This window comes from Cherax quadricarinatus, chromosome 36 (genome assembly GCF_038502225.1).
Source record: "Cherax quadricarinatus isolate ZL_2023a chromosome 36, ASM3850222v1, whole genome shotgun sequence".
NCBI lineage: Eukaryota > Metazoa > Arthropoda > Malacostraca > Decapoda > Parastacidae > Cherax > Cherax quadricarinatus.
The window spans coordinates 4,957,017-4,984,655 of record NC_091327.1 but is presented as its reverse complement, the minus strand read 5'-3'; the positions used below and the strand labels follow the sequence as shown (position 1 = coordinate 4,984,655).

Sequence of the window (27,639 nt, the reverse complement as noted above, 5' to 3'; positions counted from 1 at the left end):
TTATAGAATAAAAGCATTTATTATTTTTCTGAATCAAATAAGACAAAAATGAGATTAACTGATATAAACTTATGATTTTATGGTGTGTTGAAGTTGGTGAAAAATTATTACTTCGGCAAAAGTGGCATAAATGTACCAGCAATGTTTAAGTTTTACAATTTATTGATGCCATGACATGATTGGTTTTCTTTTTCTTATGATAATTAGCTGTGTTTATAGGTGTTGCAGTACTTCAGACATGTTGAAATTCTTAGCCAAGCAGTGCTCCACTTGGAGTATACAGTATATATACTGTATAATTGCTTTTTTATATTTTTTTTTTTTTTTACAATTTTGAACTTCTAGGAATAATTTAATAATGTAATTGTTTCAGAGTGTAATACTCCTCAGAACTAGGTATATTTAACATTGCTTAAATATACTTAATGTGATTTATGGCTGAATTCCACTATTAGTATCATAAAACTGTTATAAATTTGGACTGAATAAGTCATCTTTGTCACTTGCACATGCTGTTTGTTGGTAGGGAAGCTACAGTGGTAGAAACACAAGACACTATTTTCATTGTTTACTTGTGCATACTAGTATGTTGGACACACAGTCATCACCTGTGTAAATTACAATGATATACTGTGTGCACCCTGCTGGCCTCAGATTTTATCAAATGTATGATTTCATTTAAGAAGACTCAAAGACATGTGCTGATGTAAAAAATATTGGCAGGTGGCAGATTTAAAGGTATGAAAAATTGAGTGTTCTAGTACATCGAGCACATTTTAAGGGTTAAAAGGTATTATGATGTGATTGATTAAAAAAACTTCATACAGATACCAAATTTCTTTAACTTTCAAAAATAATGTGAGAGTTTAATTTGGTATTGTGCGCCTCCCTGAAAGCTTTCTGCAGTAACTTTTCTCTTCCACGCACTTGATTTGAGTAGCTTTGCGTGGCTTTACAACTCTGCTTGTTCTTGTGTCTTCGTAACTGGGACCAGCAAGTAGTGATACGATCCCAATACTCTTGTTCCTGTGTCCCAGATAACACTTCCATACGACTCCAGCACCCAGCTTTTTTGTATGCAGAAGCTGCATCCGCAGATATAAATCTAACATAGACATCTCTTTCTGTAGCACTCACATCCACGTATGCTACTCCACCACCGCCACCTTGACGTATAGTCTCACACAGCTTTTTAGGGTCTTGTGGTGGTTCCTCAAAGCTTATTTTTATTATTGCATTGGGAATGAATTGTGGCTTTGAATTCCGATTTTCATTAGATACAATGTCAACTGTTGTATTAAATTTCTGATCCTGATCACATTCATTAGGCAATTTAATAAAATTTGGATTACAATAGTCTGAATAATCGCTTTGTAAATTACGTCTGGCTTGCAACTGCCTCTTCAGAGATTTCATATTCTCTCGCTGCATGTTAAGATACTGATTCCTCAACATTTTCCAATCCTCTTTCGACATAACCCTTAAATAAATACTTTCCACTACTACTTCCTTTTCTTTCTTATTTCGCTTACGTTTCTTTTTCTTGTTCTTTTTGCTACTTACAGCTGACACACTTTCCATTATAGGGTTTTCTTCCTTTTCAGTACTGGTGATTAAAGATGTATCATCAACAGTAACATCTAACTTCCTTTTTCTGCTAGGCTGATCACTATCACAATCGCAATTGTTATCTTCCTCTTCATCCTCAATCTTCTTCCTCTTTTTACTAAATTCTACCCTCCTTCCTTCACCTACTTGCATATCCTTTTCATTTTCTACTTCTGCCTTCATTTCTAGATTTACATCCTCTTCACAGTCTTTAACTATGTTTTGCTTCTTGATACCACTGAAAGTGCCAGGTGAAGTCTGTTCATGTGTGCTTAGTTGATCTTCAACATTACCCTCATATGTTTTGATACTCTGCAACTGGGAAGGATCAATGGTTGTTGGAATTCTGCATTCTAAGGCCCCAAATGCTTCTAATGCAGAATTAGCCATTTCGGGGGTTTTAAACTCGACAAAAGCAAAACCTTTAGGCCTCCCTGAGCGGCGATAACGGGGAAGGGATACATAATCTATGGTACCATACTGTGCAAGCACTTGACGAATCCAATCATGATCACCATGAGACGGAATGTTCTCAATGTAAATTGTACATTCTATTTCATTATCCTTTCTTTCAATTTCATTTTTTCTCTTTACTTTAAGTCCATCGTCAGACAGCTTCAACAAAGTTGATTTACTTACAGCCTTCCTTAACAAATTTACATCATCTGTTAGAGCGCGAATTCGGTTAAACTTAAAAAATGTCTCAAGGTTAATGTACGGACCATCTTCTAACAGACTTAACATAAATGGGTCTTTAGTAATGTTGGCAGAACTGAAGTAGAAATCCATTTGTGCTGTTATCTGATGAATAAGATGCTTCTTGCGTTGTCTGGAGTCTTTCTGGGACTTCTTCTCTGCTGTAACCTTTTCTGAACTTGTGTCGCCTTCATCTGTCTTTGTGCAGTCCCCAGCAGTGTCTTCCATCTTAGCTGGTGGTCAATACTTTTTGCTAACTCTCTTCTTGCTTCTTCTACTGCAACTGTAGACAAGAAATAATGATGCTGTCAATATGCACTACCACTGTGCAACTTCTTGAAAGAAAATCTCAAATACAGTATTGTACAGAAAGTACATAAATATTTACTGCAATTTTAATTCTGCCTGATTTATATAAATTATCTGCCAGAATGGACAATTAACATGTCTGGCACTACTGCTTTAAGTATCTATAATGTTCTTGACACCAGAATCAGGAAATGTAAATGGTGACATCAATACTATCTAGTGTGTTAGGTAAGACACATATGCAACAGTTAGGTATCTTTATTTCAAAATAAAGATACCTAACTGTTGCATATGTGTCTTATCTAACAATCTGTCGGTATTTTATACCATTTTAATGTACTATCTAGTGTATTTACTAGAAAACAATCAGAAATTTTCAATATAAACTATGTGAACAACATTGGTCAATTATAGCTCAGATATGTTGCAAAGTATGTTTTGCAAAAGAAAATGAACATATAAATGGTCCACTAAATCACAGAAAGGTAAATCATGCTTTTTTTTTAAAGGTAATATGTCAAATAAACAAAATGGAACACATTTTTTTTTCAACATGCCGGCCATTTCCCACCAAGGCAGGGTGGCCCAAAAGAGAACACACACTTTCACCATCACTCACTCCATCATTGTTTACCAGACAATGATGGAGTTCAAAACAGAAAATATCTCCACCCCCCTCCCTCAGAGTGTAGGCAGTGTAAGTACTTCCCATCTCCAGGACCTCAAGTCTGGCTAGCTGGTTCCTTGAATCCTTTCGTAAACGTTACTTTCCTAACATTAAGAGCACATCAAGTCACAAAAACCACTTGTCTCCACTTACTCCTATTTAACCCTTTCAGGGTTTTTGACGTACTAGTACGTCTTACATGCCAGGGTTGACGTACTAGTATGCATAAATTCTAGCGCCATCAAATCAAGCAGGAATAGGCTGGAATGCCTAGATGTGAAAGAATGGGTCTGCATGGTCAGTGTGCGCGGTAGGAAAAAAATTCGGCAACCCAGTGGTGCATTGTGGGAATGCCATTTTAGTACACCTTGTTCACCATGCCTCACGTTAAGAAACTCCTCACTCCTCGGCGAACTGGGACACTATTGTTCCCCAGTGACAGTTCTAATACAGATGGAAGTGTCAGTGAAGATGAGTTTCAAGGTTCTGATGAGGTTGTGACCAAAACTAATGACCATAATACTGGTAATAGAGAAGAAAATCCAGATGACCCTCAACCTTCCACCTCTGGTGCTGAGCTGTCTTGTTCACATTCAGTTGTACAAGAATGAAGAGGAAACTCGTATTTTCCCATATCCAGGACTCAGATGTGAGCAATGGTGATGATAGTGATAGCAAATATGAACTCCAAGCTCTTGAAAACAGTTCCAGTAGCAAGAGTGAAGTAGAATATTCTCCAGTGAAGCGTCAGTATATACGACGCTATATGCACTCTGGTAGTGTGCCATATGCTACTCCAAGGGGAAGGAGTACATCTGAGTACATCCCATGGCTGTACAACAGGAACAGATAGTGAAAATGAAGATGATAGTGTTCAATTGGGATGGAAAATGTGAATGCATCTGGTGGTGGTAGTGGTGGTGCCGGCCGTGAGGTACCAGTAGTGGGCCATGCTGCCACCCACGCCATTGACTCAGCTGAACTACAACAAAGGCCACCATCCCCTACACACCTACCACACCAACCTCCACAACCACAACCTCCACAACCACAACCTCCACAACCACAACCTCCACAACCACCTGTCAATATCCAGTACTCACTAGCAGACCGCACCTGGAATTGGCAGGAAGCTGATAATTTTGCTCCCAATCCCCATCACTTTGATGAAAGTCAAAGTGGAATATGGCCATCTTGTACACTTGGGAACAATGCCACTGAACTAGAATGTTTCAAGTTATTCTTTGACGAACCACTGATGGAAATCACTGTCAGGGAAAGCAACAGATACATACTTCGAGTACACCATGGCAAACAATACATTCACCAAAATCATGCCTACACCAGTGGAAGGAGACAACTGTGGATGAGACGTATCTTTTCTTTGCCACAATAATGCTTATGCCACATGTGTATAAGCACAGTGTCAAATCATACTGGTCAACAGACCCCCTGATTGCAACCCCAGGTTTCGGTGATATAATACGAGTGAATCAATTTGTGCTACTATTACATATGCTTCACTTCTCAGACAAAACCAGGCCTGACAGAAATGAATGGTTATATAAGATTAGGAATGTGTTTGTGTATCTGAAACAGAAATTCAGTATGTACTTTTATCCCTTCAGGAAGCTTGTTATTGACGAGTCTTTGATTCTGTTCAAAGGAAGACTGTCATTCAAGCAGTATATACCAAGCAAGAGGAAACGCCTTGGTATAAAGTTGTTTGTGCTTTGTGACTCCTACAGTGGTCTTGTATTGGATATTAATGTGTACACTGGAAGTAATATACAGTGGAACCTCTACTTACGAGTTTAATCGGTTCCATGACCTTGCTCGCAACTGGATTTGCTCGTTTGCAGAGTCAATTTTCCTCATTTAAATTAATTGAAATGGAATTAATTCGTTCCAGTGGATTTCCAGGCACGAGAAAATACTTTAATAATTTCCCTAATATCATCTCTACAGCTTATTTATCTATCACAATTAATGTAATATGACATAATAAATAGAAACATGATATATACACTATATATGACATAATAAATATATGACACTATATATGACATAATAAATAGAAACATGATATATACACTAGAATGAATAAAATACATATCATTAGGTATGTGGCTAGGGTGGTAACAGTGGCTGGCCATTGTTGTTGTTGGGGATTATAGGGCCACTACAGTGGCCATTCCTGCTCCTGGCAACATGTGTAGAGAACCTAGGATAACCCAAAAAAGTCAGACAGAGTGACTTATAAGTGCTACACTCTTAATGCTTCACTTTATTGCTACACTCTTAATGCTGCACTTAATTGTTACACTCTTACTGCTACACTCTTAATGCTGCACTTAATTGTTACACTCTTACTGCTACACTCTTAATGCTGCACTTGTTACACTCTTACTGCTACACTCTTACTGCTACACTTAATTGCTACACTCTTAATGCTACACTGCCACTGCTGCTTCATGTTGTGTGCCACTGCTACCTCATGATGTCTGCCACTGCTGCTTCATGTTGTGTGCCACTGCTACCTCATGATGTCTGACACTGCTGCTTCATCTTGTCTGCCACTGCTGCCTCATGATGTCTGCCACTGCTGCTTCATGTTGTGTGCCACTGCTACCTCATGATGTCTGACACTGCTGCTTCATGTTGTGTGCCACTGCTACCTCATGATGTCTGCCACTGCTGCTTCATGTTGTGTGCCACTGCTACCTCATGATGTCTGACACTGCTGCTTCATCTTGTCTGCCACTGCTGCCTCATGATGTCTGCCACTGCTGCTTCATGTTGTGTGCCACTGCTACCTCATGATGTCTGACACTGCTGCTTCATCTTGTCTGCCACTGCTGCCTCATGATGTCTGCCACTGCTGCTTCATGTTGTGTGCCACTGCTACCTCATGATGTCTGACACTGCTGCTTCATCTTGTCTGCCACTGCTGCCTCATGATGTCTGACACTGCTGCTTCATCTTGTCTGCCACTGCTGCCTCATGATGTCTGACACTGCTGCTTCATCTTGTCTGCCACTGCTGCCTCATGATGTCTGCCACTTTTGCTTCATGTTGTCTGACACTGCTGCTTCATGTTGTCTGCCACTGCTACCTCATGATGTCTGCCACTTTTGCTTCATGTTGTCTGTCACTGCTGCTTCATGTTGTCTGCCACTGCTGCTTCATGTTGTCTGCCACTGCTGCTTCATGTTGTCTGCCACTGCTACCTCATGATGTCTGCCACTTTTGCTTCATGTTGTCTGTCACTGCTGCTTCATGTTGTCTGCCACTGCTACCTCATGTTGCCTACCACTGCTGCTTCATGTTGTCTGCCACTGCTACCTCATGATGTCTGCCACTTTTGCTTCATGTTGTCTGCCACTGCTGCTTCATGTTGTCTGCCACTGCTGCTTCATGTTGTCTGCCACTGCTGCTTCATGTTGTCTGCCACTGCTGCTTCATGTTGTCTGCCACTGCTGCTTCATGTTGTCTGCCACTGCTGCTTCATGTTGTCTGCCACTGCTGCTTCATGTTGTCTGCCACTGCTGCTTCATGTTGTCTGCCACTGCTACCTCATGATGTCTGCCACTGCTGCTTCACGTTGTCTGCTTCTGCTGCCTCGTATTGTCTGCCACTACCTCATGATGTCTGCCACTGCTGCTTCATGTTGTCTGCCACTGCTACTTCATGATGTCTGCCACTGTTGCTTCACGTTGTCTGCTACTGCTGCTTCGTGTTGTCTGCCACTGCTACCTCACGATGTCTACCACTGATGTCGCCAAAGAATCGAATATTTCTGCTATTTTCAGTTCAATTTCAAGGTACTTTTCATCGTGATACCAATTAAAATCATATTTTTGTAGTATATCTTCCATTCTATCACATGAGAAAAAATAAAACGAGAATACAAACATAAAAACCATACAACAATATACCGCTAAAGGGAGGCTAATGGCTGAGAAGTGAACTCCGTTATTTATGGTCCGATTTCTTTCATTTTTGGTATACGTTAAGAAGCATCTTTTCATCATACATTGCCCAAGTTTCAGTAAGATAGTCCAACAAATAAATGAGATCTAATTCCCTAGATAAAGAGCAAGAGCCCCCTCACCAGTGTCAATTAACCTCCCTTGAGGCCCGCTCGCATCTGGAAATTTTGCTCGCATCTGGAAGCAAAAAATTGGCCAAGCAGATGCTCGTATTTGAAAAAACTCACACGTGGATGCACTCGTAAGTAGAGGTTCCACTGTATTGCAAATACCAGGAAGTTATTGGACATCTCTGGTGATGTGGTTAGAACAATGATGGAACCATATCTTGGTAAGGGGCATATATTATACAGTGGACCCCCGCATAGCGAACTTAATCCGTGCAAGAGGGCTGGTCGTTATGCGAAATGTTCGCTATGCGAATTAATTTTCCCCATAAGAAATAATGGAAAGAAAATTAATCCGTGCAAGACACCCAAAAGTATGAAAAAAAAAATTTTTTACCACAAAAAAATGTTAATTTTAGTACACACAAACTGAAAAAGGCATGCACAATTACATGACACTTACTTTTATTGAAGATCTGGTGATGATTGATGGGATGGGAGGAGGGGAGAGAGAGTGTTAGTGTTTAGAAGGGGAATCCCCTTCCATTAGGACTTGAGGTAGCAAGTCCTTTTCTGGGGTTACTTCCCTTCTTCTTTTAATGCCACTAGGACCAGCTTCAGAGTCACTGGACTTCTTTCGCACAACATATCTGTCCATAGTGGCCTGTACCTCTCGTTCCTTTATGATTTGTCTAAAGTGGTTCACAACAGTGTCATTGTAACAGTCACCAGCATGGCTTGCAATAGCTGTGTGAGGGTGATTTTCATCAAAAAAGGTTTGCACTTCAAGCCATTTTGCACACATTTCCTTAATCTTTGAAGTAGGCAATTCCTTCAATTTCTCTCTCCCCTCCTTTGAACCAGTTTCCCCAGGTCTGGCCTCTTGCTCTTGAAGTTGATCTATCAGCTCATCAGTGGTTAGTTCTTCATTGTCCTCCTCCACCAACTCTTCCACATCCTCCCCACTAACCTCCAACCCCAAGGACTTCCCCAATTCCACAATTGATTCCTCAACTGGTATACTACTCCTCTCAGGGTTAGCCTCAAACCCTTCAAAATCCCTTTTGTCTACACATTCTGGCCACAGTTTCTTCCAAGCAGAGTTCAAGGTTCTCTTAGTCACTCCCTCCCAAGCCTTACCTATAAGGTTTACACAATTGAGGATATTAAAGTGATCCTTCCAAAACTCTTTTAGAGTCAATCGAGTGTCTGTGGTCACTTCAAAGCACTTTTGAAACAGAGCTTTTGTGTACAGTTTCTTGAAGTTGGAAATGACCTGCTGGTCCATGGGCTGCAGGAGAGGAGTGGTATTAGGAGGCAAAAACTTCACCTTAATGAAGCTCATGTCCCCATAAAGTCGCTCTGCCACGTCTGTAGGATGACCAGGGGCATTGTCTAACACCAGGAGGCACTTAAGGTCTAATTTCTTTTCAGTTAGGTAATCTTTCACATTGGGGGCAAATGCATGGTGTAACCAGTTATAGAAAAATTCCCTAGTGACCCATGCCTTACTGTTTGCCCTCCACAGCACACACAAATTATCCTTGAGGACATTCTTTTGCCTGAACGCTCTGGGAGTTTCAGAGTGATACACTAATAAAGGCTTAACTTTGCAATCACCACTAGCATTGGCACACATCAACAAAGTAAGCCTGTCTTTCATAGGCTTATGTCCTGGGAGTGCCTTTTCCTCCTGAGTAATGTAGGTCCTGCTTGGCATTTTCTTCCAGAACAGGCCTGTTTCATCACAATTAAACACTTGTTCAGGTTCCAGTCCTTCAGTTTCTATGTACTCCTTGAATTCATGCACATATTTTTCAGCCGCTTTGTGGTCCGAACTGGCAGCCTCACCATGCCGTATCACACTATGGATGCCACTACGCTTCTTAAATCTCTCAAACCAACCTTTGCTGGCCTTAAATTCACTCACATCATCACTAGTTGCAGGCATTTTTTTAATTAAATCGTCATGCAACTTCCTAGCCTTTTCACATATGATCGCTTGAGAGACGCTATCTCCTGCTAGCTGTTTTTCATTTATCCACACCAATAAGAGTCTCTCAACATCTTCCATCACTTGCGATCTTTGTTTCGAAAACACAGTTAAACCTTTGGCAACAACAGCTTCCTTGATTGCCGTTTTCTTGCCCACAATAGAAGCGATGGTTGATTTTGGTTTCTTGTACAACCTGACCAGGTCGGTGATACGTACTCCACTTTCATACTTATCAATGATCTCTTTCTTCATTTCAATGGGTATTCTTACCCTTTGAGGTGTAGGGTTGGCACTAGAAGCTTTCTTGGGGCCCATGGTCACTTATTTTCCACAAACAGCACCGAAAACACTGTAATAATACGAAATATTCCGAGTGTATGCTTGAATGTTACCGCGGAGGCTGGCTGGTAAACAATGGGACGGGCGGCACATGTGAGGCTGGCTGAGGGCGCACATTGGACGCGTCTCGGACGAAGGTCGCTGAGCGGGTTTTTGTCCACTATGCGGGGCAAAATTTTAGCGAACAAAGCATTCGCTATGCGGATTGTTCACTATGCAAGGCGTTCGCTATGCGGGGGTCCACTGTATACTGATAACTGGTACACAAGCCCCTCACTCAGAGATTTTTTGTGAGTGAACATGACAGATGTGTGTGGCACAGTACGTGGAAATCGTAAGCATATGCCCAGGTTTGCGCTGGCACTCATAGAGGTGAGGTGCAGGCATTTGCTGCCAATGACATCATGGCATTTCGGTGGCATGACAAACGAGCTGTCACAGTTGTCATCAGTTCACCCTAATAAAATGACAAACACTGGCAGGCAGAACAGACAGACCAATGAACCCATTCTAAAACCTGCAGCTGTGATTGACAACACCCTCAATATGCATTCTGTGGACAAATGTGACATGCAGATTGGGTTTGCAAGAGTTATAAGTGGTGCATAAAACTCTTTTTCCATGTTCAGGACATTTATATGCTTAATGCTTATAATATGCATAAGATGAGGACCAGAAACAAACCACCATATGGCAAATTTTGTTTGTCATCAGACAAATAATATTCAAGTACCAAGGAACAACACCTGCACTAAATTATCAACAACTACCTTCTCGTCTATGACCTGGTGATCACTTCCTAATAAAACATCCTGCTACTGTTTTCAAGAAAAAGGCTCAGAAGAGATGTTACGTCTGTGCACATACAAAAAAAATGCCCACAACAACACAGAGACACTTGTTTTGTGTGTGAGGAGTGTAAAACACCACTGTGCATGACACCATGTTTCAAAGACATCCACAGGCTGCAGAACTTCTAGAAACATGTCCTGTGACTGTATATGTGTATATAAAATATAGAAAAATAGTAATAAACAACATTTTATATTATTCATTTGTGTAAGCAAGGTTTGTAAACAATATAATGACAACAGTGTTTATGCAGTTATTGTGTAGTATAGAAAGAGTAAATATTTACAAAATAGTCCTCATATTGGTCTCATATTGGGTGACAGGCAGTTGGCGATGTTGCCGTATGCAGTTAAATTTCTGTCAACTTCATGCCTCCATATCTCGGTAAGTATTGATGGCAAAAAATTTTTTTAGCCTATAAAGATTAGAAAAAAAAAACTATCTTTTCATAAGAAAAAAATAATTTTTTTTTTTTTGAATAGTTTTTGACCCTGAGAACAAGTCTGGGAGAGGACCTGTCAACCCTGAAAGGGTTAACCCTTTGAATGTCGAGAGGCCCTGTACTAATCTCATTCTCAGGGTCAAAAAATATTAAAAAAAAAAAAAAAAAAAAAAAAAAAAATTCTCATGAAATGATAGAGCATATTTTTGTGAGTATTATGGGCCAAAAAAAAAAAAAATTTGCGATCAATACTTACCGAGATATGAAGGCATGAAGTTGACAAAGTGAGCTGCTTATGGCAACATCGCCGACTGCCAGTCACGCAGTAATAGTTTATTTTTTTCTACTTTTTTTTCTTTTATTTGTAACATTTTATTTTTTCAAATAACTTTTATGGCCTGTGAGACTGAAATAAGTTTTGAGACTCTCTGATCGCGGGTTCTATCCCCACCCGTGGTATGGTTTGTTTCCAATCGTGTCATTACGATTTCGTGAGTCATGCCTGCTAAGACTTTGAAGAAAACTGCTCAGACGAGGTGTTTTGTTTGTGTACATACAAAAAAAGGCCACAAAAATGCACTCGTTTTATGTGTGAGGAGTGTAAAACATCATTGTGCATACACCCATGTTTCAAAGAATTCCATAAGCTGCAGAACTTCTAGGAACATGTCCAGTGATTGCACATTTGTATATTATAGAACAATAGTAATAAACAATTTTTTATATTATTCGTTTGTGTAAACAAGTTTTGTAAACAATATAATGATACTAATGTTTGTGCGATTATTGTGTTACATACGAGTGTATATACGTACATTGCACCTTACTTTGGTCTCACAGGCCACATAAGTTATGTGAAAAAATAAATAGTGAAAAAAACAAGAAACCTTTGAATAGAAGTAAACCAAAGTTTACCGGGTTAGTGGCATTCGCCGCTGTTGCCATACGCAGCTAATTTTCTGCAAACTTTACTCCTCTTTATCTCGGTAAGTACTGATCACAAAAAAAAAATTGGGGGCTTAACCTTTTCAGGGTCCGTCCCGTAGATCTACGGCTTTACATTCAGGGTCCAAACCGTAGGTCTACACCAAAATTCTAGTGGCGTCAAATTTAGTGCAAGAAGGCTGGTAGGCCTACATCTGAGAGAATGGGTCTGGGTGGTCAGTGTGCACACTATAGAAAAAATATGGATGCCCGCATGGCATTGTGGGAACGCCGCCAAAGTAGCTTTGTTCATCGTGCCTGGCAGCAAGGAAGCTCTCACTCCCCACTCACTCTCTGGGTGAATTCTGACTCTCCTCTTCACAAATCACAGTTCTAAGACTGATGGAAGTAGAGTTGAAGAGGAATTCTATGGTTTTGAACCATATGGTACCATTGTGCCATATGGTACAATGGTACCATATGGTACAATGGTGCCATGTCATACAATGGCATCATATGATACAATGGTACCATATGGTAGAATATGGTACAATGGCACCATTTGGTAAAATGGTACCATATGATACAATGGTACCATATGGTGCAATGGTACCTTTTGGTACCATATGGTGCAATGTTACCTTTTGGTACCATATGGTACAATGGTACCATATGGTACAATGTACAATATAGTACATTGTACCATATGGTACATTGTACCATATGGTACATTGTACCATATGGTACATTGTACCATATGGCACATTATACCATATGGTACAGGGTACAGGGACCCTAATGGAAATAAGTCTGAATTTTTTGGGTTATCCTAGGTTCTCCAAACATATGCTGCTAAGTATGATATTCTATGTGTAACTTTATTTGTATATACCTAAATAAACTTACTTATGATGCTACATGCGCTTGAGTAAGTTTATTCAGGTGTACAGAAATACAATTACATAGATTATCATACATAGCAGCACATGTATAAAATCCTAGGATAACCCAAAAAAGTCAGGGTGACATATTTCCATAGGGATCCCTGTACCTGTACCATATGGTGTCCTGTACTGTATGGTACCCTGCACCATTTGGTACCCTGTACCATATGTTATCCTGTACTGCATGGTACCCTATACCATATAGTACAATGTACCATGGTACCCTGTAACATATGATACCGTGTACCATATGGTCAATACGTGTTGGTGGCAGGAGACACCAGCCAAGACTGAGTGAGTGGCGACGCAAGCTAGCTACTGACTCCGCAGTTTCCGAGACAAAGCACTTCGTCATCCACCTCAAGGAACATGTCAAGTTCCTGTACATTTGTAAATATATAATAGAACATTACTAATACACAATATTTTTGCATATTTTTGTTGTAAACAAAATAATGATGAAAATATTAGTGTGTTTATTGTGTTGAATACAACAGTACCATATAGTACCATATGGTACAATGAATCATATGGTATCATTGTACTGTATGATACAATGTACCATATGGTACCATTGCACCATATGGTACCAAAAGGTACCACTGCACCATATGGTACCATTGTATCATATGGTACCATTTTACCAAATGGTGCCATTGTACCATATTCTACCATATGGTACCATTGTATCATATGGTACTATTGTATCATGTGCCATTGTACCATACTGTACCATTGTACCATATGTACAATTGTACTATATGGTACCATTGCACCCTATGGCACCATTGTACCATATGGTACTATATGGTACCGTTGTATTGAACACAATAACCGCACTAATATTTTCATCATTTTGTTTACAATAAACTTGTAAACAAGTTTTGTAAGCAATATACAGTGGACCCCCGGTTAACGATATTTTTTCACTCCGTAAGTATGTTCAGGTGCCAGTACTGACCGAATTTATTCCCATAAGGAATATTGTGAAGTAGATTAGTCCATTTCAGACCCCCAAACATACACGTACAAACGCACTTACATAAATACACTTACATAATTGGTCGCATTCGGAGGTAATCGTTATGCGGGGGTCCACTGTAATGATAAACAAATTAGTGCAGTTATTGTGTTGAATACAATGAGTGTACACTTATACAATATACATTATATTGGTCTCACAGGCCAAAAATGTTACTAGAAAAAGAAAAAATTAGAAAAGAAAATAAAAAAAAGTATAAAAAACGTAAAATAAAAAAATGCGATTTTGCGGAAGTCACTGATGTTGCCACCACCCGGTCATTTTGGGTCAACTTCCCGTCGCTGTATCTCGTTAAGTACTGATCAGAAAATTTTTTATTACCTTCACAAAAATTTTTATTTTTTTTATTATCACACCGGCCGATTCCCACCAAGGCAGGGTGGCCCGAAAAAGAAAAACTTTCACCATCATTCACTCCATCACTGTCTTGCCAGAAGGGTGCTTTACACTACAGTTTTTAAACTGCAACATTAACACCCCTCCTTCAGAGTGCAGGCACTGTACTTCCCATCTCCAGGACTCAAGTCCGGCCTGCCGGTTTCCCTGAATCCCTTCATAAATGTTACTTTGCTCACACTCCAACAGCACGTCAAGTATTAAAAACCATTTGTCTCCATTCACTCCTATCAAACACGCTCACGCATGCCTGCTGGAAGTCCAAGCCCCTCGCACACAAAACCTCCTTTACCCCCTCCCTCCAACCCTTCCTAGGCCGACCCCTACCCCGCCTTCCTTCCACTACAGACTGATACACTCTTGAAGTCATTCTGTTTCGCTCCATTCTCTCTACATGTCCGAACCACCTCAACAACCCTTCCTCAGCCCTCTGGACAACAGTTTTGGTAATCCCACACCTCCTCCTAACTTCCAAACTACGAATTCTCTGCATTATATTCACACCACACATTGCCCTCAGACATGACATCTCCACTGCCTCCAGCCTTCTCCTCGCTGCAACATTCATCACCCACGCTTCACACCCATATAAGAGCGTTGGTAAAACTATACTCTCATACATTCCCCTCTTTGCCTCCAAGGACAAAGTTCTTTGTCTCCACAGACTCCTAAGTGCACCACTCACTCTTTTTCCCTCATCAATTCTATGATTCACCTCATCTTTCATAGACCCATCCGCTGACACGTCCACTCCCAAATATCTGAATACGTTCACCTCCTCCATACTCTCTCCCTCCAATCTGATATTCAATCTTTCATCACCTAATCCTTTTGTTATCCTCATAACCTTACTCTTTCCTGTATTCACCTTTAATTTTCTTCTTTTGCACACCCTACCAAATTCATCCACCAATCTCTGCAACTTCTCTTCAGAATCTCCCAAGAGCACAGTGTCATCAGCAAAGAGCAGCTGTGACAACTCCCACTTTGTGTGTGATTCTTTATCTTTTAACTCCACGCCTCTTGCCAAGACCCTCGCATTTACTTCTCTTACAACCCCATCTATAAATATATTAAACAACCACGGTGACATCACACATCCTTGTCTAAGGCCTACTTTTACTGGGAAAAAATTTCCCTCTTTCCTACATACTCTAACTTGAGCCTCACTATCCTCGTAAAAACTCTTCACTGCTTTCAGTAACCTACCTCCTACACCATACACTTGCAACATCTGCCACATTGCCCCCCTATCCACCCTGTCATACGCCTTTTCCAAATCCATAAATGCCACAAAGACCTCTTTAGCCTTATCTAAATACTGTTCACTTATATGTTTCACTGTAAACACCTGGTCCACACACCCCCTACCTTTCCTAAAGCCTCCTTGTTCATCTGCTATCCTATTCTCCGTCTTACTCTTAATTCTTTCAATTATAACTCTACCATACACTTTACCAGGTACACTCAACAGACTTATCCCCCTATAATTTTTGCACTCTCTTTTATCCCCTTTGCCTTTATACAAAGGAACTATGCATGCTCTCTGCCAATCCCTAGGTACCTTACCCTCTTCCATACATTTATTAAATAATTGCACCAACCACTCCAAAACTATATCCCCACCTGCTTTTAACATTTCTATCTTTATCCCATCAATCCCGGCTGCCTTACCCCCTTTCATTTTACCTACTGCCTCACGAACTTCCCCCACACTCACAACTGGCTCTTCCTCACTCCTACAAGATGTTATTCCTCCTTGCCCTATACACGAAATCACAGCTTCCCTATCTTCATCAACATTTAACAATTCCTCAAAATATTCCTTCCATCTTCCCAATACCTCTAACTCTCCATTTAATAACTCTCCTCTCCTATTTTTAACTGACAAATCCATTTGTTCTCTAGGCTTTCTTAACTTGTTAATCTCACTCCAAAACTTTTTCTTATTTTCAACAAAATTTGTTGATAACATCTCACCCACTCTCTCATTTGCTCTCTTTTTACATTGCTTCACCACTCTCTTAACTTCTCTCTTTTTCTCCATATACTCTTCCCTCCTTGCATCACTTCTACTTTGTAAAAACTTCTCATATGCTAACTTTTTCTCCCTTACTACTCTCTTTACATCATCATTCCACCAATCGCTCCTCTTCCCTCCTGCACCCACTTTCCTGTAACCACAAACTTCTGCTGAACACTCTAACACTACATTTTTAAACCTACCCCATACCTCTTCGACCCCATTGCCTATGCTCTCATTAGCCCATCTATCCTCCAATAGCTGTTTATATCTTACCCTAACTGCCTCCTCTTTTAGTTTATAAACCTTCACCTCTCTCTTCCCTGATGCTTCTATTCTCCTTGTATCCCATCTACCTTTTACTCTCAGTGTCGCTACAACTAGAAAGTGATCTGATATATCTGTGGCCCCTCTATAAACATGTACATCCTGAAGTCTACTCAACAGTCTTTTATCTACCAATACATAATCCAACAAACTACTGTCATTTCGCCCTACATCATATCGTGTATACTTATTTATCCTCTTTTTCTTAAAATATGTATTACCTATAACTAAACCCCTTTCTATACAAAGTTCAATCAAAGGGCTCCCATTATCATTTACACCTGGCACCCCAAACTTACCTACCACACCCTCTCTAAAAGTTTCTCCTACTTTAGCATTCAAGTCCCCTACCACAATTACTCTCTCACTTGGTTCAAAGGCTCCTATACATTCACTTAACATCTCCCAAAATCTCTCTCTCTCCTCTGCATTCCTCTCTTCTCCAGGTGCATACACGCTTATTATGACCCACTTCTCGCATCCAACCTTTACTTTAATCCACATAATTCTTGAATTTACACATTCATATTCTCTTTTCTCCTTCCATAACTGATCATTTAACATTACTGCTACCCCTTCCTTTGCTCTAACTCTCTCAGATACTCCAGATTTAATCCCATTTGTTTCCCCCCACTGAAACTCTCCTACCCCCTTCAGCTTTGTTTCGCTTAGGGCCAGGACATCCAACTTCTTTTCATTCATAACATCAGCAATCATCTGTTTCTTGTCATCCGCACTACATCCACGCACATTTAAGCAACCCAGTTTTATAAAGTTTTTCTTCTTCTCTTTTTTAGTAATTGTATACAGGAGAAGGGGTTACTAGCCCATTGCTCCCGGCATTTTAGTCGCCTCATACGACACGCATGGCTTACGGAGGAAAGATTCTTTTCCACTTCCCCATGGACAATAGAAGAAATAAAAAAGAACAAGAGCTATTTAGAAAAAGGAGAAAAACCTAGATGTATGTATATATATATATGCATGTGCGTGTCTGTGAAGTGTGACCAAAGTGTAAGTAGGAGTAGCAAGATATCCCTGTTATCTTAGCGTGTTTATGAGACAGAAAAAGAAACCAGCAATCCTACCATCATGCAAAACAGTTACAGGTTTTTGTTTCACAGTCATCTGGCAGGACGGTAGTACTTCCCTGGGTGGTTGCTGTCTACCAACCTACTACCTAAAATATTATCTTTAATTCTGTAAGAAAATTTTTTTTTTTTTTTTTTTTTCAAAATTTCTTGGACACTGGGGCACCCCTTCCAATTTTGGCCTTGGACCCTGAAAGCGTTAAAACAATCACAAAATTGATCTTAACCTTTTGATAAGAAATTTTTTTTTTTTTTTTCGAATATTTTTTGACACCAGAAGACTGAAACTTCAGGATTTGGGGTTGCGACAGTCAAAGAGTTAAGGTAAGAAATACGTACTATTATTTCTGTTTCATTTGTAATCTTATGCAGTAAAAATAACATAATACATCACAACAATGAACTACAATTACATATTCAATTTTATTTTTGTAAGATCTGTTGGTCTAAAAAAAAGTTGTTTGACTTTCTGGGGGCTCCTAGGAATGTAACCCTATTTTTCCCATAAGTTCTTCAGTTTGTCTAACACGGTTTTGCCTATGCCTAACACGGTGTTTTCAGGAACATAACTACCATGTTAAACGATGGTCTACTGTACATAGTATTTATAGGTCCCAGCAATGTTTTGGATACATGGGAGTATATAATAATAATACAGTAGTGCCCCACTTATAAGGCAGATTAGGTTCCAGGCTACTGCCAGAAAGCAGACTTCACCGGAAAGCAGAATGCCATTTTTTCCACTTATAAATGTACAGTGGACCCCCACCTTACGATATTAATCTGTTCCTGAGAGCTCATCGTATGCTGAAATTATCGTAAGGTGAATTAACTTTCCCCATGAGAAATAATGGAAATCAAATTAATCTGTGCAAGACACCACAAAGTATGAAAAAAATTTTTTACCACATGAAATATTAATTTTAATACACGCAAACTGACACTTACCTTTATTGAAGATCTGGTGATGACTGATGGGATGGGAGGAGGGGAGAGTATGGAAGTTGTTAATGTTTAGAAAGGGAATCCCCTTCCATTAGGACTTTAGGTAGCACGTCCTTTTCCGGGGTTACTTCCCTTCTTTTAATGCCACTAGGACCAGCTGACCGTGGTGCAGCAACAGCTGACCGTGGTGCAACAGCTGACTTTGGTGCAGCAGCAGCTCACCGTGGTACAGCAACAGCTGACTTTGGTGCAGCAGCAGCTCACCGTGGTTCAGCAACAGCTGACTGGTGCAGCAACAGCTGACTGTGGTGCAGGAACAGCTGACCGTGGTGCAGCAACAGCTGACTGTGGTGCAGCAGCAGCTGACCGTGGTGCAGCAGCAGCTGGCTGTGGTGCAGCAACAGCTGACCATGGTGCAGCAGCAGCTGACTGGTGCAGCAGCAGCTGACCGTGGTGCAGCAACAGCTGATGGTGGTGCAGCAGCAGCTGACAGTGGTGCAGCAGCAGCTGACCATGGTGCAGCAACAGCTGACTGTGGTGCAGCAACAGCTGACTGTGGTGCAGGAACAGCTAACTGGTGCAGCAACAGCTGACGGTGGTGCAGCAGCAGCTGACCGTGGTACGATAGTACATATTTCTCACCCTTTTTACACAGAGTTGGCACTAGGTTTCTTTGGGCCCATGGTGGCTTATTTGGCAGTTACAAGCACTATAAACAATGGAATACAAAATGTATCAAATGTATGCATGCAAGCAGCCACCCTGGCTTGTAAACAATGACGGCAGTCCAGCTGAGGCACTCAGGCTAGACGGACAGGTTCGGGACGAGTCATGTTGGTCAGAAACAGCTGATGGTGGTGCAGCAGCAGCTGACTGTGGTGAAACAGCAGCTAACCATGGTTCAGCAACAGTTGACTGGTGCAGCAACAGATGACTGTGGTTCAGAAACAGCTGACTGTGGTGCAGCAGCAGCTGACCATGGTGCAGCAACAGCTGACGGTGGAGCAGCAGCAGCTGACTGTGGTGCAGCAGCAGTTGACCGTGGTGCAGCTGCAGCTGACTGTGGTGCAGCAGCAGTCGACTGTGGTGCAGCAGCAGTCGACTGTGGTGCAGCAACAGCTGACGGTGGTGCAGCAACAGTTGACCGTGGTACGACAGTAGGTATTTCCCACCCTTTTTACATATGGTCGCTTGAGAGATGGTATCTCCTGCTATCTGTTTTTCGTTTATCCACACCAATAACAGTCTCTCAACATCTTCGAGTACTTGCGATCTCTGTTTCAAAAACAAACTTGCACCTTTTGCAAGAACAGCTTCCTTGATTGCTGTTTTGTTGGCCAGAATAGTATCGATGGTTGATTGGGGTTTGGTATACAACCTGGCCAGCTCCGAGACACGCACTCCACTTTCGTACTTAGCAATTATCTCTCTCTTCATTTTCATAGTAATTTTCACCCTTTTTACCACAGAGTTGGCACTAGAAGCTTTCTTGGGGCCCATGGTGATTTATTTTGCAGGTACAATCACTAAAAACGCTGTGATAATATGAAATGTTCCGATTGTATGTGTGGATACGACCGCACTGGCTGGCTTGTAAACACTGGCACTCATGGGGCAGCTGAAGCGCGCTCAGACGAATTGCATGAGGTGAGTTTTTTAGCTTGAGGCGAGGCAAAATTTTTGCATTAAAATGTATCGTATGGTGGATTTAACGTAAGGTGATGCCATTGTATGGTGGGGGTCCACTGTATATAAATGCCAGTTGACAAGTTTACACTAACATATACAAATTAACAATAGAACTTTAGCATTAAAAAACAATAAATAGTAAAATACACACACAGTACACTCATTATTTACCTCAAAATATTCGTAGTCTTAATGTAGGGCAAAAGGTAAGTACCATTTACTGTAAGAAGTTAGGTGTGGTAGCTCTCCTGGCCACCCCCACCCGCACATAATATACTCTGACGATGCTTAAATAGAGTGATAAAATGCATATGCAGTACACTCATTACTTACCTTAAAATATTTGTAGTCTTAATGTAGGGTGCAAGTTGAAAAGTACAGTGGACCCCCGGTTAACGATTTTAATCCGTGCAAGAGGGCTCATCGTTATGCGAAATAATCGTTATGCGAATGAATTTTCCCCATAAGAAATAATGGAAATAAAATTAATCCGTGCAAGACGCCCAAAAGTATGAAAAAAAATTTTTTTTACCACATGAAATGTTAATTTTAATACACACAAACTGAAAAAGGCATGCACAATTAAATGACACTTACTTTTATTGAAGATCTGGTGATGATTGATGGGATGGGAGGAGGGGAGAGAGTGTGTTAGTGTTTAGAAGGGGAATCCCCTTCCATTAGGACTTGAGGTAGTAAGTCCTTTTCTGGGGTTACTTCCCTTCTTCTTTTAATGCCACTAGGGCCAGCTTCAGAGTCACTGGACTTCTTTCGCACAAGATATCTGTCCATAGTGGCCTGTACCTCTCGTTCCTTTATGACTTGCCTAAAGTGTTTCACAACATTGTCAGTGTAATAATCACCAGCACGGCTTGCAATAGCTGTGTGAGGGTGATTTTCATCCATGAAGGTTTGCACTTCAAGCCACTTAGCACAGATTTCCTTTATCTTTGTAGTAGGCAACTTCTTCAATTTCTCTCTCCCCTCCTCTGAACCAGTTTCCTCAGGTCTGGCCTCTTGCTCTTGAAGTTGATCTATCAGCTCATCAGTGGTTAGTTCTTCATTGTCCTCCTCCACCAACTCTTCCACATCCTCCCCACTAACCTCCAACCCCAAGGACTTTCCCAATGCCACAATGGATTCCTCAACTGGCACAGGATTCTCAGGGTTAGCCTCAAACCCTTCAAAATCCCTTTTGTCTACACATTCTGGCCACAGTTTCTTCCAAGCAGAGTTCAAGGTCCTCTTTGTCACTTCCTCCCAAGCCTTACCTATAAGGTTTACACAATTGAGGATATTAAAGTGATCTCTCCAAAACTCTCTTAGAGTCAGTTGAGTTTCTGAGGTCATTACAAAGCACCTTTCAAACAGAGCTTTTGTGTACAGTTTCTTGAAGTTGGAAATAACCTGCTGGTCCATGGGCTGCAGGAGAGGAGTGGTATTAGGAGGCAAAAACTTCACCTTAATGAAGCTCATGTCCCCATAAAGTCGCTCTGCCACGTCTGTAGGATGACCAGGGGCATTGTCTAACACCAGGAGGCACTTAAGTTCTAATTTCTTTTCAGTTAGGTAATTTTTCACATTGGGGGCAAATGCATGGTGTAACCAGTTATAGAAAAATTCCCTAGTGACCCATGCCTTACTGTTTGCCCTCCACAGCACACACAAATTATCCTTGAGGACATTCTTTTGCCTGAACGCTCTGGGAGTTTCAGAGTGATACACTAATAAAGGCTTAACTTTGCAATCACCACTAGCATTGGCACACATCAACAAAGTAAGCCTGTCTTTCATAGGCTTATGTCCTGGGAGTGCCTTTTCCTCCTGAGTAATGTAGGTCCTGCTTGGCATTTTCTTCCAGAACAGGCCTGTTTCATCACAATTAAACACTTGTTCAGGTTTCAGTCCTTCAGTTTCTATGTACTCCTTGAATTCCTGCACATATTTTTCAGCCGCTTTGTGGTCCGAACTGGCAGCCTCACCATGCCTTATCACACTATGGATGCCACTACGCTTCTTAAATCTCTCAAACCAACCTTTGCTGGCCTTAAATTCACTCACATCATCACTAGTTGCAGGCATTTTTTTAATTAAATCCTCATGCAACTTCCTAGCCTTTTCACATATGATCGCTTGAGAGACGCTATCTCCTGCTATCTGTTTTTCATTTATGCACACCAATAAGAGTCTCTCAACATCTTCCATCACTTGCGATCTTTGTTTCGAAAACACAGTTGAACCTTTGGCAAGAACAGCTTCCTTGATTGTCTTTCTGGTGCCCACAATAGTAGCGATGGTTGATTGGGGTTTCTTGTACAGCTTGACTAGGTCGGCTATACGCACTCCACTTTCATACTTATCAATTATCTCTTTCTTCATCTCTATAGTAATTCTTACCCTTTGAGGTGTAGGGTTGGCACTAGAAGCTTTCTTGGGGCCCATGGTCACTTATTTTCCAGAAACAGCACCGAAAATACTGTAATAATACGAAATATTCCGAGTGTATGCTTGGATGTTACCGCGGAGGCTGGCTGGTAAACAATGGGACGGGGCGGCACATGTGAGGCTGGCTGAGGGCACATTGGACGCGTCTCGGACGAAAATCGGTAAGCGGGTTTTTAATCGGTATGCGCGGCAAAAATTTTGCGATAAAAGTAATCGTTATGCGGAAAAATCGCTATGTGATGCCATCGTTATGCGGGGGTCCACTGTATTTATTTGTAGAAAGTGGTGTGGTAGGTTGGGTAGTGTAGAGAAGCCAGCCTGGCCACCCCACCATGTAAACAAACAGATGATGCATCTGGTTGTGGTTCATAAACATTCATACAAATACCTTACATTGTGTACAAGTTGTCTCCACAGTGGTACGGTAGAATAAAGACCAACACTTCCATTCTCATGTAATTTTTAAAGGAATGATGCTCTGACAAATTATTATTATTATTATTATTATTATTATTATTATTATTATTATTATTAAAAATTATTCTTACAAGTTATTACAAATTATTATAGCAAGTTATTATAATCATAATAAAAAAGCACTAAACACACAAGGGTTGTGAATGGCTATAAATAGAGTGAAGGCATACGAAAGGAATATTTGTCTACAGTTATCCCCCAGTGTTTGACTAGAGAAAATGTAATTCTTCCGACACTCCTACAGAGCCGCTTTGTAAACAAATCTCATATGTCAATTTTTATTCTGTGGGTGTATGTATAATGTTTATATGCTATGTAACGTGTTTATATAATTTTGAAAAAATGTCATAAATGGATTAATGAAAATGTCTTTATTAACATAAAATAAGACATTTAATGTTCCCATGAGAGGTTATTATTACATAGTACATGTATTACTATGGCATCATGAGTAGAGAGACTCTTAGTGATTTTAATGTGTACCTACACGCCAGCACAGTGTGTAAGTATATTTAGGTACAGGTACACATAAGCATAATTATCAGAGTACATATAAAATACACAATAACTTTAACCCTTTGACTGTCGCGGTCGTATATATACATCATGGGAGATACCGTGCTTGACGTATCTATACGCATAAATTCTAGCGGCTTCAAATCAAGCGGGAGAGGGCTGGTAGGCCTACACGAGAGAGAATGGGTCTCAGTGGTCAGTGTGCACCCTGTGAAAAAAATCTGGGACTCAGCGGTGCATTGTGGGAACGCCATCTTGGTAGTCCATTTTCACCATGCCTCGCGGTAAGAAGTTCCTCACTCCTCGGCGGATTGGAGGTCTTTTGTTCCCAAGTGATAGCTCAAACAGTGATGATAGTGTCAGTGAAAGTGAATTCCCTGGTTTTGAAGCGGGTGTGACCGAAAAAATTACCCAGGATAACATAATTAGTGATGAAAACCCAGATGACCCACAACCTTCCACCTCTGGTGCTGGGCCGGCTCATTCATGTTCACCTGTACCAGGACGAAAGAGAAAACTATTTGCCCGTGTGCAAGACTCAGATGTGAGCAGTGCAAGTGATAGTGATAGTGATTTCAAGGTTATTGAAAGCAGTTCTAGTTGTGACAGTGAGGGTGAATATTCCCCAGTGAAGCGGCAGTATATACGATGTTGCATGCGGTCTGGTAGTGTGCCATATGCTCTTCCAAGAGGAAGGAGTACATCTCGGAGCACATCCCGTGGCCCTACACCACGTCCTGATAGTGAAGATGACGATATTGTTACGATGGGTATAAATGATGTGAGTGAGGCAGCAGGCGGTGGTGGTGATAGTGATGGTGGCATGAGTCATGTGACACCAGCAGCAGGCCACGCTACTACCCGGTCTGCTGACTCTGCACAACCACATTACAATATCCAGAACGCACCAGCTGACCGCATCTGGGATTGGCAGCAAGATGACGAGTTTGTTCCCAATCCCCATGACTTTGATGGAGGACAAAGTGGAATACGGCCATCATGTACACTTGGGAACAATCCCACTGAATTGGAATGCTTTCAGTTGTTCTTCGATGAACCCCTGATGGACATTATTGTCAGGGAAAGCAATACATACTATGAGTACACCATGGCAAACACTATTCTGTCACCAAGATCACGCCTACACCAGTGGAAGGACACAACTGTGGCAGAGATGTATCTGTTCTTTGCCACAATAATGCTTATGCCACATGTGTATAAGCATAGTGTCAACACATACTGGGCGACAGACCGCCTGATTTCAACCCCTGCTTTCAGTGACATTATACCAGTGAATAGATTTGTGTTACTGTTACGTATGTTACACTTTTCAGACAAAACCAGCCCTGACAGAAGCGACAGGTTATATAAGATCAAACGTGTGTTTATGTACCTGAAACAGATGTGCTATATGTATTTTTATCCCTTCAGGAAGCTTGTTATTGACGAGTCTTTGATTTTGTTCAAAGGAAGACTCTCATTCAAGCAGTATATACCAAGCAAGAGGAAATGCTTTGGTGTAAAGTTATTTGTTCTGTGTGATTGCAAAACTGGTCTGGTTTTGGATATAATTGTGTACACTGGTGGTAAAACAATGGAAGATACCAGAAAGTTACTGGGTATCTCTGGTGATGTGGTTAGAACAATGATGGAGCCATATCTTGGTAAGGGGCATATTTTATATACTGACAACTGGTACACAAGCCCTATACTCAGTGATTTCTTGCGAGTGAACATGACAGATGTGTGTGGCACAGTGCGTAGAAATCGTAAACATATGCCTAGGTTCGATGTTGGCAGGCGTAGAGGTGAAGTGCAGGTGTTTGCTGCCAATGACATCATGGCATTTCGGTGGCATGACAAACGTGATGTCACACTGCTGACATCAGTTCACCGACACGAAATGGTAGACACTGGCAAGCAGAATAGAGAGACCAATGAACCCATTGTAAAACCTGCAGCTGTGATGGATTACAACCTCAATATGCACTTAGTGGACAAATGTGACATGCAGACTGGGTTTGCTGACTGTGTTTGCAAGAGTTATAAGTGGTACATAAAACTGTTTTTCCATTTTCTTGACATTCCATGCTGAATGCTTATAATATGCATAAGTTGAAGACCAAGAAGAAACCCAAATATGGTGAATTTTGTTTGTCAGTCATCAGACAAATAATATTCAAGTACCAAGAAACAACACCTGCAATAGACCAGCGCCCACGAAATTATCAACACATGTCCTCTCGTCTGAGGCCTGGTGATCACTACCCCATACCACTGCCTGCTACTACTGCCAAGAAAAATGCTCAGAAGAGGTGTTTTGTCTGTGGACATACCACAAAACGCCCACAAAAATGCAGAGACACTCGTTTTATGTGTGAGGAGTGTAAGACACCATTGTGCTTATACCCATGTTTCAAAGAATTCCACAAGCTGCAGCACTTCTAGAAAAGTGTCCAGTGATTGTACATATGTATATATATTACAAAACAATCGTAATAAACATTTGTTTACATTGTTTGTGTAAACAAGTTTTAGCAACATTATAATGATACGAGTGTTTTTGCTATAATTGTGTTACATTCAACGAGTGTATATTTGAACATTGCACAATAATTTGGTCTCACAGGCCACAAAAGTTATGTGAAAAAATAAAATAGTGAAAAAAACAAGAAACCATCGAATACAAGTAAATCAAAGTTTACCGGGTGAGCGGCAGTCGCCACTGTAGCCGCTCGCAGATCAATTTCAGCATACTTCAGGACTCTATATCTCGGTAAGTACTGATGGGAAAATTTTTTTTTTTTTTTTTAATATTTTGCGACACCAGGAGACACTTCAGGATTGGGCCTTTCGACAGTCAAAGGGTTAAAACATAACAGATGTGCTCACGAAGAATGTAAACAAACCATATAGCAAATTTTGGTCATAATTTGAAATCACCATATTAGCGGAACGCCATAAGGCGGAACGCCATAAGGCGAAATGCCATAAAGTGGGGCCCTGCTGTAATTGAAGCTTGGTATAAAACCAGTATTACTCCACTGCTGACAGGTCAGCAGTGGTGATATTTGATGAGCATGCACTCACTGCCTAGGCTTTATTTGTTTTCACTGTTACACAAACATGTGTGTGTGTCAGTCTATCTGTAAGTCTGTCTAACTCTCTATATCTAGTTTTCTGTCTGTCTAGCTCTCTGCCTGTCAGTCTAGCTCTATCTAGCTCTCTGTCTAGTTCTGTCAATCTGTCTGTCTAGCTCTGTCTCTGCTTATCTGTCTTTGTCTCTGCCTGTCTCTCTCTCTGTCTCTCTGCTTGTCTCTCTCTCCTCTCTGTCTCAGAGAGCCACTCATGAAGCAACAGGTATTACACATGACGTAGTAGTCACTGTGTCACGTCTGAGTCCTGATACGTATTATTTGCCAGTCATGCTTCCAAGCACAGTATAGCACTTTGTCTGGATTTTTTGGGTTATCCTAGGTAATTTACACTGCATATAATTGTATTTATGTGTACTTGTGAGACAGAGCCAGCCAGCTGACCAGCCAGCCAGCCTCATTGTTTACACACACACACCCAAGCTTCCTTCCCCACCACCACACTGCCTTCCCCCCCCACCCCCACACTGTCTTCCCCACCCCCACACTGTCTTCCCCACCCCCACACTGCCTTCCCCATCCCCACACTACCTTCTCCACCCCCACACTGCCTTCCCCACCTCCCACATGCAAATAAGTCACTTTTGAATAGTCTCAATTCGCCAGAGAGCGAGATATTCCTTACCGCTTATCTTGGTGACAAAGGCGCACTGAATT

The 27,639-nt window shown here is 41.1% G+C and overlaps 1 protein-coding gene across 1 annotated transcript; it reads right to left on the bottom strand.

The window, feature by feature from the left end:
• Positions 1–27,629, bottom strand: Larp7 (La related protein 7). The gene is made up of 2 exons (XM_070091671.1): positions 27,608–27,629; positions 1–2,587 (listed from the first exon to the last, which is right to left on the bottom strand). Exon 2 carries the CDS (start codon positions 2,530–2,532, stop codon positions 841–843), a length of 1,692 nt encoding a protein of 563 aa, XP_069947772.1. The 5' UTR covers positions 2,533–2,587; positions 27,608–27,629; the 3' UTR covers positions 1–840.
• Between the last annotated feature and the right edge of the window lie 10 nt (positions 27,630–27,639).

Bases quoted from the DNA above. Each gene is read 5' to 3' on its own strand.
- Larp7 (XM_070091671.1), bottom strand. From the start codon at position 2,532: ATGGAAGACACTGCTGGGGACTGCACAAAGACAGATGAAGGCGACACA.